This window comes from Lissotriton helveticus, chromosome 7 (assembly GCF_964261635.1).
Source record: "Lissotriton helveticus chromosome 7, aLisHel1.1, whole genome shotgun sequence".
NCBI classification, from domain to species: Eukaryota; Metazoa; Chordata; class Amphibia; order Caudata; family Salamandridae; genus Lissotriton; species Lissotriton helveticus.
In genome coordinates this window covers 1,863,156,143-1,863,172,390 of record NC_136068.1, presented here as the reverse complement: position 1 = coordinate 1,863,172,390, position 16,248 = coordinate 1,863,156,143, and the positions used below count along the sequence as shown (strand labels likewise).

Sequence of the window (16,248 nt, the reverse complement as noted above, 5' to 3'; positions counted from 1 at the left end):
CTGAGCATACCCTGCCACACTTATGGCGGCCAAAAGCGGTACAAAAGGGGGTGGTGATGGACGGAGCATCTGAATCAATCAAACACTCACACCCAGTCAAAAGATCTGGGTTTAATCCATCACCGTTTTTTAGCCCACTGTGCCACCCCAGTTCAGACATGGCTATATGCAAATCAGTCTGACCCTGTGCCTCATGGGAACAGTCCAGCCCGAACTGCCAAGCCATGTCTTCCCTGGACCGGAAACAAGCTTCCGAGGACCAGTTTCTGGCATTCCAGCCGTCTTCAGCCCAGCTTGCTTGAATCCAGTGGCAAAGTGAGCAAGGGACTCACGTCTGAGCATACCCTGCCACACTTATGGCGGCCAAAAGCGGTACAAAAGGGGGTGGTGATTGACGGAGCATCTGAATCAATCACACACTCACACCCAGTCAAAAGATCTGGGTTTAATCCATCACCGTTCTTTAGCCCACTCTGCCACCCCAGTTCAGACATGGCTATATGCAAATCAGTCTGACCCTGTGCCTCATGGGAACAGTCCAGCCCGAACTGCCAAGCCATGTCTTCCCTATGCCGGAAACAAGCTTCCGAGGACCGGTTTCTGCCGTTCCAGCCGCCTTCAGCCCAGCTTGCTTGAATCCAGTGGCAAAGTGGCTATATTCAAATCAGTCTGACCCTGTGCCTCATGCGAACTGCCAAGCCATGTCTTTCCTGGACCGGAAACATGCTTCCGAGGACCAGTTTCTGGCATTCCAGCCGTCTTCAGCCCAGCTTGCTTGAATCCAGTGGCAAAGTGAGCAAGGGACTCACGTCTGAGCATACCCTGCCACACTTATGGCGGCCAAAAGCGGTACAAAAGGGTGTGGTGATGGACGGAGCATCTGAATCAATCAAACACTCACACCCAGTGAAAAGATCTAGGTTTAATCCATCACCGTTCTTTAGCCCACTCTGCCACCCCAGTTCAAACATGGCTATATGCAAATCAGTCTGACCCTGTGCCTCATGGGAACAGTCCAGCCCGAACTGCCAAGCCATGTCTTCCCTGGACCGGAAACAAGCTTCCGAGGACCGGTTTCTGGCATTGCAGCCGTCTTCAGCCCAGCTTGCTTGAATCCAGTGGCAAAGTGAGCAAGGGATTCACGTCTGAGCATACCCTGCCAAACTTATGGCGGCCAAAAGCGGTACAAAAGGGGGTGGTGATGGACGGAGCATCTGAATCAATCACACACTCACACCCAGTCAAAAGATTTGGGTATAATCCATCACCGTTCTTTAGCCCACTCTGCCACCCCAGTTCAGACATGGCTATATGCAAATCAGTCTGACCCTGTGCCTCATGGGAACAGTCCAGCCCGAACTGCCAAGCCATGTCTTCCCTGGACCGGAAACAAGCTTCCGAGGACCGGTTTCTGGCGTTCCAGCCGTCTTCAGCCCAGCTTGCTTGAATCCAGTGGCAAAGTGAGCAAGGGACTCACGTCTGAGCATACCCTGCCACACTTATGGCGGCCAAAAGCGGTACAAAAGGGGGTGGTGATGGACGGAGCATCTGAATCAATCAAACACTCACACCCAGTCAAAAGATCTGGGTTTAATCCATCACCGTTTTTTAGCCCACTGTGCCACCCCAGTTCAGACATGGCTATATGCAAATCAGTCTGACCCTGTGCCTCATGGGAACAGTCCAGCCCGAACTGCCAAGCCATGTCTTCCCTGGACCGGAAACAAGCTTCCGAGGACCAGTTTCTGGCATTCCAGCCGTCTTCAGCCCAGCTTGCTTGAATCCAGTGGCAAAGTGAGCAAGGGACTCACGTCTGAGCATACCCTGCCACACTTATGGCGGCCAAAAGCGGTACAAAAGGGGGTGGTGATTGACGGAGCATCTGAATCAATCACACACTCACACCCAGTCAAAAGATCTGGGTTTAATCCATCACCGTTCTTTAGCCCACTCTGCCACCCCAGTTCAGACATGGCTATATGTAAATCAGTCTGACCCTGTGCCTCATGGGGACAGTCCAGCCCGAACTGCCAAGCCATGTCTTCCCTGGACCGGAAACAAGCTTCCAAGGACCGGTTTCTGGCATTCCAGCCGTCTTCAGCCCAGCTTGCTTGAATCCAGTGGCAAAGTGAGCAAGGGACTCACGTCTGAGCATACCCTGCCACACTTATGGCGGCCAAAAGCGGTACAAAAGGGGGTGGTGATGGACGGAGCATCTGAATCAATCAAACACTCACACCCAGTCAAAAGATCTGGGTTTAATCCATCACCGTTCTTTAGCCCACTCTGCCACCCCAGTTCAGACATGGCTATATTCAAATCAGTCTGACCCTGTGCCTCATGGGAACAGTCCAACCCGAACTGCCAAGCCATGTCTTCCCTGGACCGGAAACATGCTTCCGAGGACCAGTTTCTGGCATTCCAGCCGTCTTCAGCCCAGCTTGCTTGAATCCAGTGGCAAAGTGAGCAAGGGACTCACGTCTGGGCATACCCTGCCACACTTATGGCGGCCAAAAGCGGTACAAAAGGGGGTGGTGATGGACGGAGCATCTGAATCAATCAAACACTCACACCCAGTTAAAAGATCTGGGTTTAATCCATCACCGTTCTTTAGCCCACTCTGCCACCCCAGTTCAGACATGGCTATATGCAAATCAGTCTGACCCTGTGCCTCATGGGAACAGTCCAGCCCGAACTGCCAAGCCATGTCTTCCCTGGACCGGAAACAAGCTTCCGAGGACCGGTTTCTGGCATTCCAGCCGTCTTCAGCCCAGCTTGCTTGAATCCAGTGGCAAAGTGAGCAAGGGATTCACGTCTGAGCATACCCTGCCACACTTATGGCGGCCAAAAGCGGTACAAAAGGGGGTGGTGATGGACGGAGCATCTGAATCAATCACACACTCACACCCAGTCAAAAGATCTGGGTTTAATCCATCACCGTTCTTTAGCCCACTCTGCCACCCCAGTTCAGACATGGCTATATGCAAATCAGTCTGACCCTGTGCCTCATGGGAACAGTCCAGCCCGAACTGCCAAGCCATGTCTTCCCTGGACCGGAAACAAGCTTCCGAGGACCGGTTTCTTGCGTTCCAGCCGTCTTCAGCCCAGCTTGCTTGAATCCAGTGGCAAAGTGAGCAAGGGACTCACGTCTGAGCATACCCTGCCACACTTATGGCGGCCAAAAGCGGTACAAAAGGGGGTGGTGATGGACGGAGCATCTGAATCAATCAAACACTCACACCCAGTCAAAAGATCTGGGTGTAATCCATCACCGTTTTTTAGCCCACTGTGTCACCCCAGTTCAGACATGGCTATATGCAAATCAGTCTGACCCTGTGCCTCATGGGAACAGTCCAGCCCGAACTGTCAAGCCATGTGTTCCCTGGACCGGAAACAAGCTTCCGAGGACCGGTTTCTGGCATTCCAGCCGTCTTCAGCCCAGCTTCCTTGAATCCAGTGGCAAAGTGAGCAAGGGACTCACGTCTGAGCATACCCTGCCACACTTATGGCGGCACAAAGCGGTACAAAAGGGGGTGGTGATGGACGGAGCATCTGAATCAATCACACACTCACACCCAGTCAAAAGATCTGGGTTTAATCCATCACCGTTCTTTAGCCCACTCTGCCACTCCAGTTCAGACATGGCTATATGTAAATCAGTCTGACCCTGTGCCTCATGGGGACAGTCCAGCCCGAACTGCCAAGCCATGTCTTCCCTATGCCGGAAACAAGCTTCCGAGGACCGGTTTCTGCCGTTCCAGCCGCCTTCAGCCCAGCTTGCTTGAATCCAGTGGCAAAGTGGCTATATTCAAATCAGTCTGACCCTGTGCCTCATGCGAACTGCCAAGCCATGTCTTTCCTGGACCGGAAACATGCTTCCGAGGACCAGTTTCTGGCATTCCAGCCGTCTTCAGCCCAGCTTGCTTGAATCCAGTGGCAAAGTGAGCAAGGGACTCACGTCTGAGCATACCCTGCCACACTTATGGCGGCCAAAAGCGGTACAAAAGGGTGTGGTGATGGACGGAGCATCTGAATCAATCAAACACTCACACCCAGTCAAAAGATCTAGGTTTAATCCATCACCGTTCTTTAGCCCACTCTGCCACCCCAGTTCAAACATGGCTATATGCAAATCAGTCTGACCCTGTGCCTCATGGGAACAGTCCAGCCCGAACTGCCAAGCCATGTCTTCCCTGGACCGGAAACAAGCTTCCGAGGACCGGTTTCTGGCATTGCAGCCGTCTTCAGCCCAGCTTGCTTGAATCCAGTGGCAAAGTGAGCAAGGGATTCACGTCTGAGCATACCCTGCCAAACTTATGGCGGCCAAAAGCGGTACAAAAGGGGGTGGTGATGGACGGAGCATCTGAATCAATCACACACTCACACCCAGTCAAAAGATTTGGGTATAATCCATCACCGTTCTTTAGCCCACTCTGCCACCCCAGTTCAGACATGGCTATATGCAAATCAGTCTGACCCTGTGCCTCATGGGAACAGTCCAGCCCGAACTGCCAAGCCATGTCTTCCCTGGACCGGAAACAAGCTTCCGAGGACCGGTTTCTGGCGTTCCAGCCGTCTTCAGCCCAGCTTGCTTGAATCCAGTGGCAAAGTGAGCAAGGGACTCACGTCTGAGCATACCCTGCCACACTTATGGCGGCCAAAAGCGGTACAAAAGGGGGTGGTGATGGACGGAGCATCTGAATCAATCAAACACTCACACCCAGTCAAAAGATCTGGGTTTAATCCATCACCGTTTTTTAGCCCACTGTGCCACCCCAGTTCAGACATGGCTATATGCAAATCAGTCTGACCCTGTGCCTCATGGGAACAGTCCAGCCCGAACTGCCAAGCCATGTCTTCCCTGGACCGGAAACAAGCTTCCGAGGACCAGTTTCTGGCATTCCAGCCGTCTTCAGCCCAGCTTGCTTGAATCCAGTGGCAAAGTGAGCAAGGGACTCACGTCTGAGCATACCCTGCCACACTTATGGCGGCCAAAAGCGGTACAAAAGGGGGTGGTGATTGACGGAGCATCTGAATCAATCACACACTCACACCCAGTCAAAAGATCTGGGTTTAATCCATCACCGTTCTTTAGCCCACTCTGCCACCCCAGTTCAGACATGGCTATATGTAAATCAGTCTGACCCTGTGCCTCATGGGGACAGTCCAGCCCGAACTGCCAAGCCATGTCTTCCCTGGACCGGAAACAAGCTTCCAAGGACCGGTTTCTGGCATTCCAGCCGTCTTCAGCCCAGCTTGCTTGAATCCAGTGGCAAAGTGAGCAAGGGACTCACGTCTGAGCATACCCTGCCACACTTATGGCGGCCAAAAGCGGTACAAAAGGGGGTGGTGATGGACGGAGCATCTGAATCAATCAAACACTCACACCCAGTCAAAAGATCTGGGTTTAATCCATCACCGTTCTTTAGCCCACTCTGCCACCCCAGTTCAGACATGGCTATATTCAAATCAGTCTGACCCTGTGCCTCATGGGAACAGTCCAACCCGAACTGCCAAGCCATGTCTTCCCTGGACCGGAAACATGCTTCCGAGGACCAGTTTCTGGCATTCCAGCCGTCTTCAGCCCAGCTTGCTTGAATCCAGTGGCAAAGTGAGCAAGGGACTCACGTCTGGGCATACCCTGCCACACTTATGGCGGCCAAAAGCGGTACAAAAGGGGGTGGTGATGGACGGAGCATCTGAATCAATCAAACACTCACACCCAGTTAAAAGATCTGGGTTTAATCCATCACCGTTCTTTAGCCCACTCTGCCACCCCAGTTCAGACATGGCTATATGCAAATCAGTCTGACCCTGTGCCTCATGGGAACAGTCCAGCCCGAACTGCCAAGCCATGTCTTCCCTGGACCGGAAACAAGCTTCCGAGGACCGGTTTCTGGCATTCCAGCCGTCTTCAGCCCAGCTTGCTTGAATCCAGTGGCAAAGTGAGCAAGGGATTCACGTCTGAGCATACCCTGCCACACTTATGGCGGCCAAAAGCGGTACAAAAGGGGGTGGTGATGGACGGAGCATCTGAATCAATCACACACTCACACCCAGTCAAAAGATCTGGGTTTAATCCATCACCGTTCTTTAGCCCACTCTGCCACCCCAGTTCAGACATGGCTATATGCAAATCAGTCTGACCCTGTGCCTCATGGGAACAGTCCAGCCCGAACTGCCAAGCCATGTCTTCCCTGGACCGGAAACAAGCTTCCGAGGACCGGTTTCTGGCATTGCAGCCGTCTTCAGCCCAGCTTGCTTGAATCCAGTGGCAAAGTGAGCAAGGGATTCACGTCTGAGCATACCCTGCCACACTTATGGCGGCCAAAAGCGGTACAAAAGGGGGTGGTGATGGACGGAGCATCTGAATCAATCACACACTCACACCCAGTCAAAAGATTTGGGTATAATCCATCACCGTTCTTTAGCCCACTCTGCCACCCCAGTTCAGACATGGCTATATGCAAATCAGTCTGACCCTGTGCCTCATGGGAACAGTCCAGCCCGAACTGCCAAGCCATGTCTTCCCTGGACCGGAAACAAGCTTCCGAGGACCGGTTTCTGGCGTTCCAGCCATCTTCAGCCCAGCTTGCTTGAATCCAGTGGCAAAGTGAGCAAGGGACTCACGTCTGAGCATACCCTGCCACACTTATGGCGGCCAAAAGCGGTACAAAAGGGGGTGGTGATGGACGGAGCATCTGAATCAATCAAACACTCACACCCAGTCAAAAGATCTGGGTTTAATCCATCACCGTTTTTTAGCCCACTGTGCCACCCCAGTTCAGACATGGCTATATGCAAATCAGTCTGACCCTGTGCCTCATGGGAACAGTCCAGCCCGAACTGCCAAGCCATGTCTTCCCTGGACCGGAAACAAGCTTCCGAGGACCAGTTTCTGGCATTCCAGCCGTCTTCAGCCCAGCTTGCTTGAATCCAGTGGCAAAGTGAGCAAGGGACTCACGTCTGAGCATACCCTGCCACACTTATGGCGGCCAAAAGCGGTACAAAAGGGGGTGGTGATTGACGGAGCATCTGAATCAATCACACACTCACACCCAGTCAAAAGATCTGGGTTTAATCCATCACCGTTCTTTAGCCCACTCTGCCACCCCAGTTCAGACATGGCTATATGCAAATCAGTCTGACCCTGTGCCTCATGGGAACAGTCCAGCCCGAACTGCCAAGCCATGTCTTCCCTATGCCGGAAACAAGCTTCCGAGGACCGGTTTCTGCCGTTCCAGCCGCCTTCAGCCCAGCTTGCTTGAATCCAGTGGCAAAGTGGCTATATTCAAATCAGTCTGACCCTGTGCCTCATGCGAACTGCCAAGCCATGTCTTTCCTGGACCGGAAACATGCTTCCGAGGACCAGTTTCTGGCATTCCAGCCGTCTTCAGCCCAGCTTGCTTGAATCCAGTGGCAAAGTGAGCAAGGGACTCACGTCTGAGCATACCCTGCCACACTTATGGCGGCCAAAAGCGGTACAAAAGGGTGTGGTGATGGACGGAGCATCTGAATCAATCAAACACTCACACCCAGTCAAAAGATCTAGGTTTAATCCATCACCGTTCTTTAGCCCACTCTGCCACCCCAGTTCAAACATGGCTATATGCAAATCAGTCTGACCCTGTGCCTCATGGGAACAGTCCAGCCCGAACTGCCAAGCCATGTCTTCCCTGGACCGGAAACAAGCTTCCGAGGACCGGTTTCTGGCATTGCAGCCGTCTTCAGCCCAGCTTGCTTGAATCCAGTGGCAAAGTGAGCAAGGGATTCACGTCTGAGCATACCCTGCCAAACTTATGGCGGCCAAAAGCGGTACAAAAGGGGGTGGTGATGGACGGAGCATCTGAATCAATCACACACTCACACCCAGTCAAAAGATTTGGGTATAATCCATCACCGTTCTTTAGCCCACTCTGCCACCCCAGTTCAGACATGGCTATATGCAAATCAGTCTGACCCTGTGCCTCATGGGAACAGTCCAGCCCGAACTGCCAAGCCATGTCTTCCCTGGACCGGAAACAAGCTTCCGAGGACCGGTTTCTGGCGTTCCAGCCGTCTTCAGCCCAGCTTGCTTGAATCCAGTGGCAAAGTGAGCAAGGGACTCACGTCTGAGCATACCCTGCCACACTTATGGCGGCCAAAAGCGGTACAAAAGGGGGTGGTGATGGACGGAGCATCTGAATCAATCAAACACTCACACCCAGTCAAAAGATCTGGGTTTAATCCATCACCGTTTTTTAGCCCACTGTGCCACCCCAGTTCAGACATGGCTATATGCAAATCAGTCTGACCCTGTGCCTCATGGGAACAGTCCAGCCCGAACTGCCAAGCCATGTCTTCCCTGGACCGGAAACAAGCTTCCGAGGACCAGTTTCTGGCATTCCAGCCGTCTTCAGCCCAGCTTGCTTGAATCCAGTGGCAAAGTGAGCAAGGGACTCACGTCTGAGCATACCCTGCCACACTTATGGCGGCCAAAAGCGGTACAAAAGGGGGTGGTGATTGACGGAGCATCTGAATCAATCACACACTCACACCCAGTCAAAAGATCTGGGTTTAATCCATCACCGTTCTTTAGCCCACTCTGCCACCCCAGTTCAGACATGGCTATATGTCAATCAGTCTGACCCTGAGCCTCATGGGGACAGTCCAGCCCGAACTGCCAAGCCATGTCTTCCCTGGACCGGAAACAAGCTTCCAAGGACCGGTTTCTGGCATTCCAGCCGTCTTCAGCCCAGCTTGCTTGAATCCAGTGGCAAAGTGAGCAAGGGACTCACGTCTGAGCATACCCTGCCACACTTATGGCGGCCAAAAGCGGTACAAAAGGGGGTGGTGATGGACGGAGCATCTGAATCAATCAAACACTCACACCCAGTCAAAAGATCTGGGTTTAATCCATCACCGTTCTTTAGCCCACTCTGCCACCCCAGTTCAGACATGGCTATATTCAAATCAGTCTGACCCTGTGCCTCATGGGAACAGTCCAACCCGAACTGCCAAGCCATGTCTTCCCTGGACCGGAAACATGCTTCCGAGGACCAGTTTCTGGCATTCCAGCCGTCTTCAGCCCAGCTTGCTTGAATCCAGTGGCAAAGTGAGCAAGGGACTCACGTCTGGGCATACCCTGCCACACTTATGGCGGCCAAAAGCGGTACAAAAGGGGGTGGTGATGGACGGAGCATCTGAATCAATCAAACACTCACACCCAGTTAAAAGATCTGGGTTTAATCCATCACCGTTCTTTAGCCCACTCTGCCACCCCAGTTCAGACATGGCTATATGCAAATCAGTCTGACCCTGTGCCTCATGGGAACAGTCCAGCCCGAACTGCCAAGCCATGTCTTCCCTGGACCGGAATCAAGCTTCCGAGGACCGGTTTCTGGCATTCCAGCCGTCTTCAGCCCAGCTTGCTTGAATCCAGTGGCAAAGTGAGCAAGGGATTCACGTCTGAGCATACCCTGCCACACTTATGGCGGCCAAAAGCGGTACAAAAGGGGGTGGTGATGGACGGAGCATCTGAATCAATCACACACTCACACCCAGTCAAAAGATCTGGGTTTAATCCATCACCGTTCTTTAGCCCACTCTGCCACCCCAGTTCAGACATGGCTATATGCAAATCAGTCTGACCCTGTGCCTCATGGGAACAGTCCAGCCCGAACTGCCAAGCCATGTCTTCCCTGGACCGGAAACAAGCTTCCGAGGACCGGTTTCTTGCGTTCCAGCCGTCTTCAGCCCAGCTTGCTTGAATCCAGTGGCAAAGTGAGCAAGGGACTCACGTCTGAGCATACCCTGCCACACTTATGGCGGCCAAAAGCGGTACAAAAGGGGGTGGTGATGGACGGAGCATCTGAATCAATCAAACACTCACACCCAGTCAAAAGATCTGGGTGTAATCCATCACCGTTTTTTAGCCCACTGTGTCACCCCAGTTCAGACATGGCTATATGCAAATCAGTCTGACCCTGTGCCTCATGGGAACAGTCCAGCCCGAACTGTCAAGCCATGTGTTCCCTGGACCGGAAACAAGCTTCCGAGGACCGGTTTCTGGCATTCCAGCCGTCTTCAGCCCAGCTTCCTTGAATCCAGTGGCAAAGTGAGCAAGGGACTCACGTCTGAGCATACCCTGCCACACTTATGGCGGCACAAAGCGGTACAAAAGGGGGTGGTGATGGACGGAGCATCTGAATCAATCACACACTCACACCCAGTCAAAAGATCTGGGTTTAATCCATCACCGTTCTTTAGCCCACTCTGCCACTCCAGTTCAGACATGGCTATATGTAAATCAGTCTGACCCTGTGCCTCATGGGGACAGTCCAGCCCGAACTGCCAAGCCATGTCTTCCCTGGACCGGAAACAAGCTTCCAAGGACCGGTTTCTGGCATTCCAGCCGTCTTCAGCCCAGCTTGCTTGAATCCAGTGGCAAAGTGAGCAAGGGACTCACGTCTGAGCATACCCTGCCACACTTATGGCGGCCAAAAGTGGTACAAAAGGGTTGAAGACTTCATGGATGGGTCATAGCCAGTCAATCAAACATTTTCTAAGCCCCAGACTATCCCATCTCTTCTGTAGATCTACCACTGTCTGATCTTAGTGCTTGACTTGTATAGCTAACACTCTTCCCCTACCATGTTGTACCTCCCACTCTGTTTCAACTCACCTTTAGAACACTTTAAGACCTTCCAAACCAAAGAGGTCATCACATAACTCAATCATAGTCTGTTGCTCATCCTACATACACAACCCCTCATGATAGTAGCTCCATACCAGTTTAGTCAAATGTGAGTATTGCACTTCAACAATTGAGACACAATAATGTTCGTATTGTTCAAGAAACACTTTCCTTTTCTCTTTAGTGTATCACCATTTTCAGCTATCAAATTCACAAATGTACATTCTTTAAATGTGAATGACCACATTCACTGCATCAAATACATGAAAGTATTGGAACATCTGGCCACAGAGTCACTGGATACCACCAATCATCAGTATGCACCACTCCCTCGCACCATTCCCTCTGTAGAAACACCTCAGAAGAGACTGGGTTCTTCATGTGGTTGGCAGTAGCCAATTAGCTTCTGCCCTTGATTCTTCTACTCACTTCCCCTCCTGCTTTAACAAATGCAGAGTATCTTCGATCTTCAGGAAATCCCTTCTCTTTGAAGTGAAAACAATTGGTTAATCCCTGAGGGCAGGTAAGAAATTCAAAACCTAGACACCTTGGTTATAGAATTATTCTGATATATGAGCATGTCTCAAATTTCTCCGAGCCCTACTTCTGATCTTTGCTTTTCAAACTACTGGCTGAATTCAAGTTGTTACTGGAATGTATCCCTTCTCTTTGTCCTTGAGTGGACAATGTTGCAAAGTCAATTCCAATTATCAGGTGATATTGTTATGTGTAATCAGAGTCTTAAGGTCTCATACAAACAGAAATATACCTTTGGGTCCACAGTTCATGAGATAGGATCAATTTCTTCCTCATTTCTTGTTCAATACTTGTTAAATCCTCCTATTGCACCATCCTCAATACAGATGCTAGACTAATCATCAGTAGTGCTTACCCTGGATGGGTTCCTCAAACTTCTATGAGGCAGAAGTTGAATGTCTTCAAATACAAATAGCTGGTAAGTTGCTCAGAGAGGGACATCTTTGTATGTATTTAGAATTCAAAGAAGGCATGGTTCTCTCTGCACAAGTTCCATGGGCTTCAGGGAAAGACACTCTAAGTTGTATGCTAATAGGGAAACTCTGCACCGACTAGGCTGAAGTGCAAGTTGGAACAGAACTGCCTTCGGCAAGAAATCAGGGGATTGACAAATACATATAACAGACAACTCCCTAAACTAATTAGAATATCAGAGTAGAAATGATTTGTTTAAATTTGTCATATAACCCCCTACTATGGAATTTGCTCTGTTTTGTTTTAAATGGCCTCATTAGGAGCTGGGACAGAAAACAGGTTGCCTCCTTGCTGCACAAAGAGAGCACCAAAGGCAAACTCCATAATCCCAGGTAAATATGAGGACAATCATACTGTGCTCACACATCAAGTTGAGATCTTTGGTGCCTCATCCTTTTTTTTCTCACAAGTCTTCCACCACTCTATTTTATGCACTATGGAGGAAAGATGTCTCTTTAAAACAGAAGTTAGTCTAGCAGAAACTTCACATATAATAAAAGTAATTCTAGATAATAAGGCCCCATGAGATTATGATTTCTTTGAGGAACTATACAAAATTGCAGATTTCCTATGTGTTCCCTAAAATGGCCTGGATTATGAGGTGCATGGTACCGGTGGAGGAAAAACTCTGCATAAGTAATTTATGTTACTGTGTGATTACATCACACCAGTGCCATACAATTTTGAGTTGAACTCTATGGAAAGGGAAATAACAATGTGGGATGATATTTAATGGTCATAAAACCACAAGGAATTCCCAATTCCATAAGGTTTAAGGCATTAGAAACTATGAGTAATATCAACGCTTGACCAAACAGGACCTCAGTTGATGTGATCTTGTTTTACCCATTTAGTAGTCTTAGATATTTGCAAACAACATGTCAGACTATCATTATTATGTTTGAAACACCCACTACTTCTGAACTTGGCCCACTCTCCTATTTTGCAACAATCTATTCATGTAGCAGTGAATCCCTCATGTCCTTTGACATCACTGCCCACAATGTTAGACTGTTGTCTTCTGAATAAAACACGTATTGGTTTGCTGAGATTCTTTTAGTTAGTTGTTCTCACACATTTGCCTCCACTGTTGTGTTGCTTTACTCTGTTTTATGACATTGTATTAAATTGTATGTTATGTGCAGGCCCACTGGAATTATGCCACTCATTTGCTTATTTCTGTATTTGGTTATTGAACAGGTACTAATGAGGTAAACTATTTAACCAGAGAGTAGGTCAATGTGTAAAATGTACTAAATAATAAAGGAATGCCAGAATAAAAGGTGTTGCATTATATTGCCACATTTTACTAGACCAGTCTATCTTGCTGCTACATGTATAACAAAGTTACATTGTGTGAGCCCCTTCAGGAAGAGAGAAAAATGACTCTAATACACTTTTCGTTTTTTGAATCACATTTTGGTTTGTGGTTGTGCAGATGTTTAGCAGTGTTTATCTGTTTGCACCGATGATAGCTGTTTCCCTTTAAGTTAGGTTTTATAATGTTCTCCACACCCTCCCTCCCCCACAAACACACTTCTCAGAAACCCTCCTCTGACTTTTTACAAGGGGCACATTTTAACTTTCTATTCTGTAGGGATTCAACCTATGACCTTAAATGTTTCAAAATATTTAGCTGTTAAGACATGCCAAAACCCTCTATCAGTTGTGTAATTAGGGTAGTTTTAGGCAGTAGTTTTTAAGAATAGACATCTGTCGATGTAACCTTGACTAGATATATAATATAGATAGATACTGAATATAAGACACATCATGAATTCTTCTTTCTTGGCATTCTTGTGTCAGTTCACCATAGGCACACACCTTAATTATAATTGGGATTTTTTGCAAAAAAACCCGTACAATTTGCTCATCTAAAAAGCCACGTACTTACCCAAAACTTACCCAAAAGCGAATTTATATATAAAATAGCAATCCAAATCACGGCAGTCTATTGAATCAAAACACCTTTCTCTCAGAACTGCCTTTGGAAGACAGTTGAAGCAGAGCTTCTATTTTTCCATGTGTTCTGTTTCAGAAAATTTGCACAAAAAATAAGAGCAATAAACAATTAACGTTTTAGATGAATTGTGCTGTTCTCTTTGTGATTCTGTTTGTACACTTCATAGTTGTTTCCATTGATATTCCAATCCACAGACAATACATGAGTGGTTTGATGTCAGTTCTTGCATTGCTTGGTTTCATTGACATAAAAGTGTGATTAGATACATCCACACTGTATCATGATGCACACATTTGCAGAACATCAATTATGCTGCTTTGGCTAAATGTAATGTTAGTGATTATATTTCAATAACATATCATGAGTAGATCCTTTAAACAAAAAGAAAAGCCAATCCCACAACATAATGTATGAATGAATGTGTGATATTTTCATGTAGGTCTATGGGTAAGAAGGTCTGGTCTTACAAACCAGGTCTGAACAGTAAGAGGTGTAACATTGCACTCTAATAATACATTTGTATATCTTTGAAAATAAGTCCAATCGATTGATTGATATAATTCTATTGAGATGTCTACAAAGTGACACTGAAGGTCTGGTCATGCATTCACTTACAATTCAACCTGCATCTTCATTTAAAAGTTGTAACTTATGCCTGTAATACACCCAGGCAGCATTTTAGCCCACAACAGCACATGTTATAAACTGACATGTCTAGTCTCTTTGTCTGCAGTTTGTGCAAGGATACCATCCTGCAAAAACCCCAACATCACCAAATGGAAGAAGAAAACCATACCTGGACAAATGGCTTCTTGATTCTTGGATTTAGGGGTCTCCGGCAATTGCAAATTCCTCTATTTGTTTGCTTCTTGCTGATTTACATAGCAACTCTGGTTGGAAACCTTCTTATTATAGTAATTGTCCGTTCAAACGCACACTTGGACACCCCTATGTATTTCTTCCTCACAAATTTATCTTGCCTAGACATTATTTACACAACAATTATTTTTCCTAAAATGCTGGCCAATATCTTTCTGGATGGCATGCACATCTCCTACTCAGAATGCCTACTTCAACTGTATGGCTTCCTTGATCTAGCATCCACTGAACTTATCCTCCTTGCAGTCATGGCTTTTGATCGCTACATGGCCATTTGCAATCCGCTACATTACTCAACCATCATAAACAGGAATTTGTGCATGTTGCTGGCTGCAGGAACTTGGTTATTTGGACTTCTAAATTCAATACCTCACACTGTACTTGTGTCTAGGCTTAATTACTGTGGTTCCCACACAATCAACCACTTCTTCTGTGATTTGTCAGCTTTATTGAAACTTTCATGTACAAATACTCAAAATGTTGAGATGCTTACCTACATCCTTGGTGCAGTAGTAGCATTGGTGCCTTTTCTTTTCATTGCAGCATCTTACCTCAATATCATCTGTTCCATCTTGAAAATACAGTCCACACAGGGAAGGCAAAAGACTTTCTCCACGTGCGCCTCTCACTTCACTGTGGTAATTGTATACTATGGATCCCTCTGTTTGACATACATGAGACCAACATCAAAATATTCAAAGTACGATGACAAACTAATGTCTTTGATGTATATTGCTATTGCTCCACTATGTAACCCTATCATATATAGTCTGAAAAACACAGAGTTTAAAAAAGCCCTGAGGAAACGTAAGGCGTGATATGTGGGACCAGAAAGTCTCTGTTTGTTTTTTTATGGTCAAAACATTTGAAGACTGTTAATGAGACTTGGTCATGAGAATGTTGCATGGTTCATTATTAAGGGCAAGATGTATCAAGATACATTTTTGCGATTCTCAAATAGCGATGTTTAAGGAATCGCTATTTGAGAATTGCAAAATGGTATGTATGTAGAAATTCACTGTTTTTTAGCGATTTCTTAAAATTCCTTAATTGCGATTAGCAAATTGCTAATCGCAATTAAGGAATAATTTCCCATTCATTTCTATGGGCCAGGAGGCCCATAGGAATGAATGTGAAATTATTCTCAATTTGCGATTCGCAATTTGCTAATCGCAAATTGAGAAAAATTTCAAGGGTGCAGTGGTGTCCAAAGGACACCCTGTTGCACCCCTGAAATAAGTATGGGTGCACATGTGGTGCACATACATTCCCTAAGGGCATGTATGTGCATCACATGGCACTTTATAAAATGCAAAAATTGGCTTTTTTCAAGAAATTCGCAAATTACCACCAACTTGAAGTTGGTGGTAATTTGAGATTACTTAGGGACAAAAAGCAATTTTTTTTTGCATCATACATTGCATTTAAGGAATTGCAAATTTTGCGATTCCTTAGATGCAATCGCAAAATAAGGAATCTCAAATTTGCGATTCCTTATTTTGCACTGGAATTTGCTATATATATACCATATAGCTCAAATGAGTACGCAAACGCCGAAATTCTGTGAATTTTGGCGTTTGCGAACCCATTTGAGCTTCATACATCTGGCCCTAATATCGGTAATTTTGTGCACCAACATGTGTAAGATTTCAGTTTTGGATTGAGAATGGAGATATTTGTGCTTATTTATTTCTTTTTACCCAGTAACAGGTAAAGAGTG

The 16,248-nt window shown here is 47.4% G+C and overlaps 1 protein-coding gene across 1 annotated transcript in view; it reads left to right on the top strand.

Moving 5' to 3' along the window:
• Nucleotides 1-15,346, top strand: part of LOC144769780 (olfactory receptor 5V1-like) — a 39,855-nt gene extending 24,509 nt beyond the window's left edge. The window contains exon 2 of the mRNA XM_078653965.1: nt 14,383-15,346. Within this exon, the coding sequence (XP_078510091.1) occupies nt 14,383-15,346 (964 nt within the window). The remainder of the gene's footprint in view (nt 1-14,382) is intronic.
• The last annotated feature ends 902 nt before the right edge of the window (nt 15,347-16,248 follow it).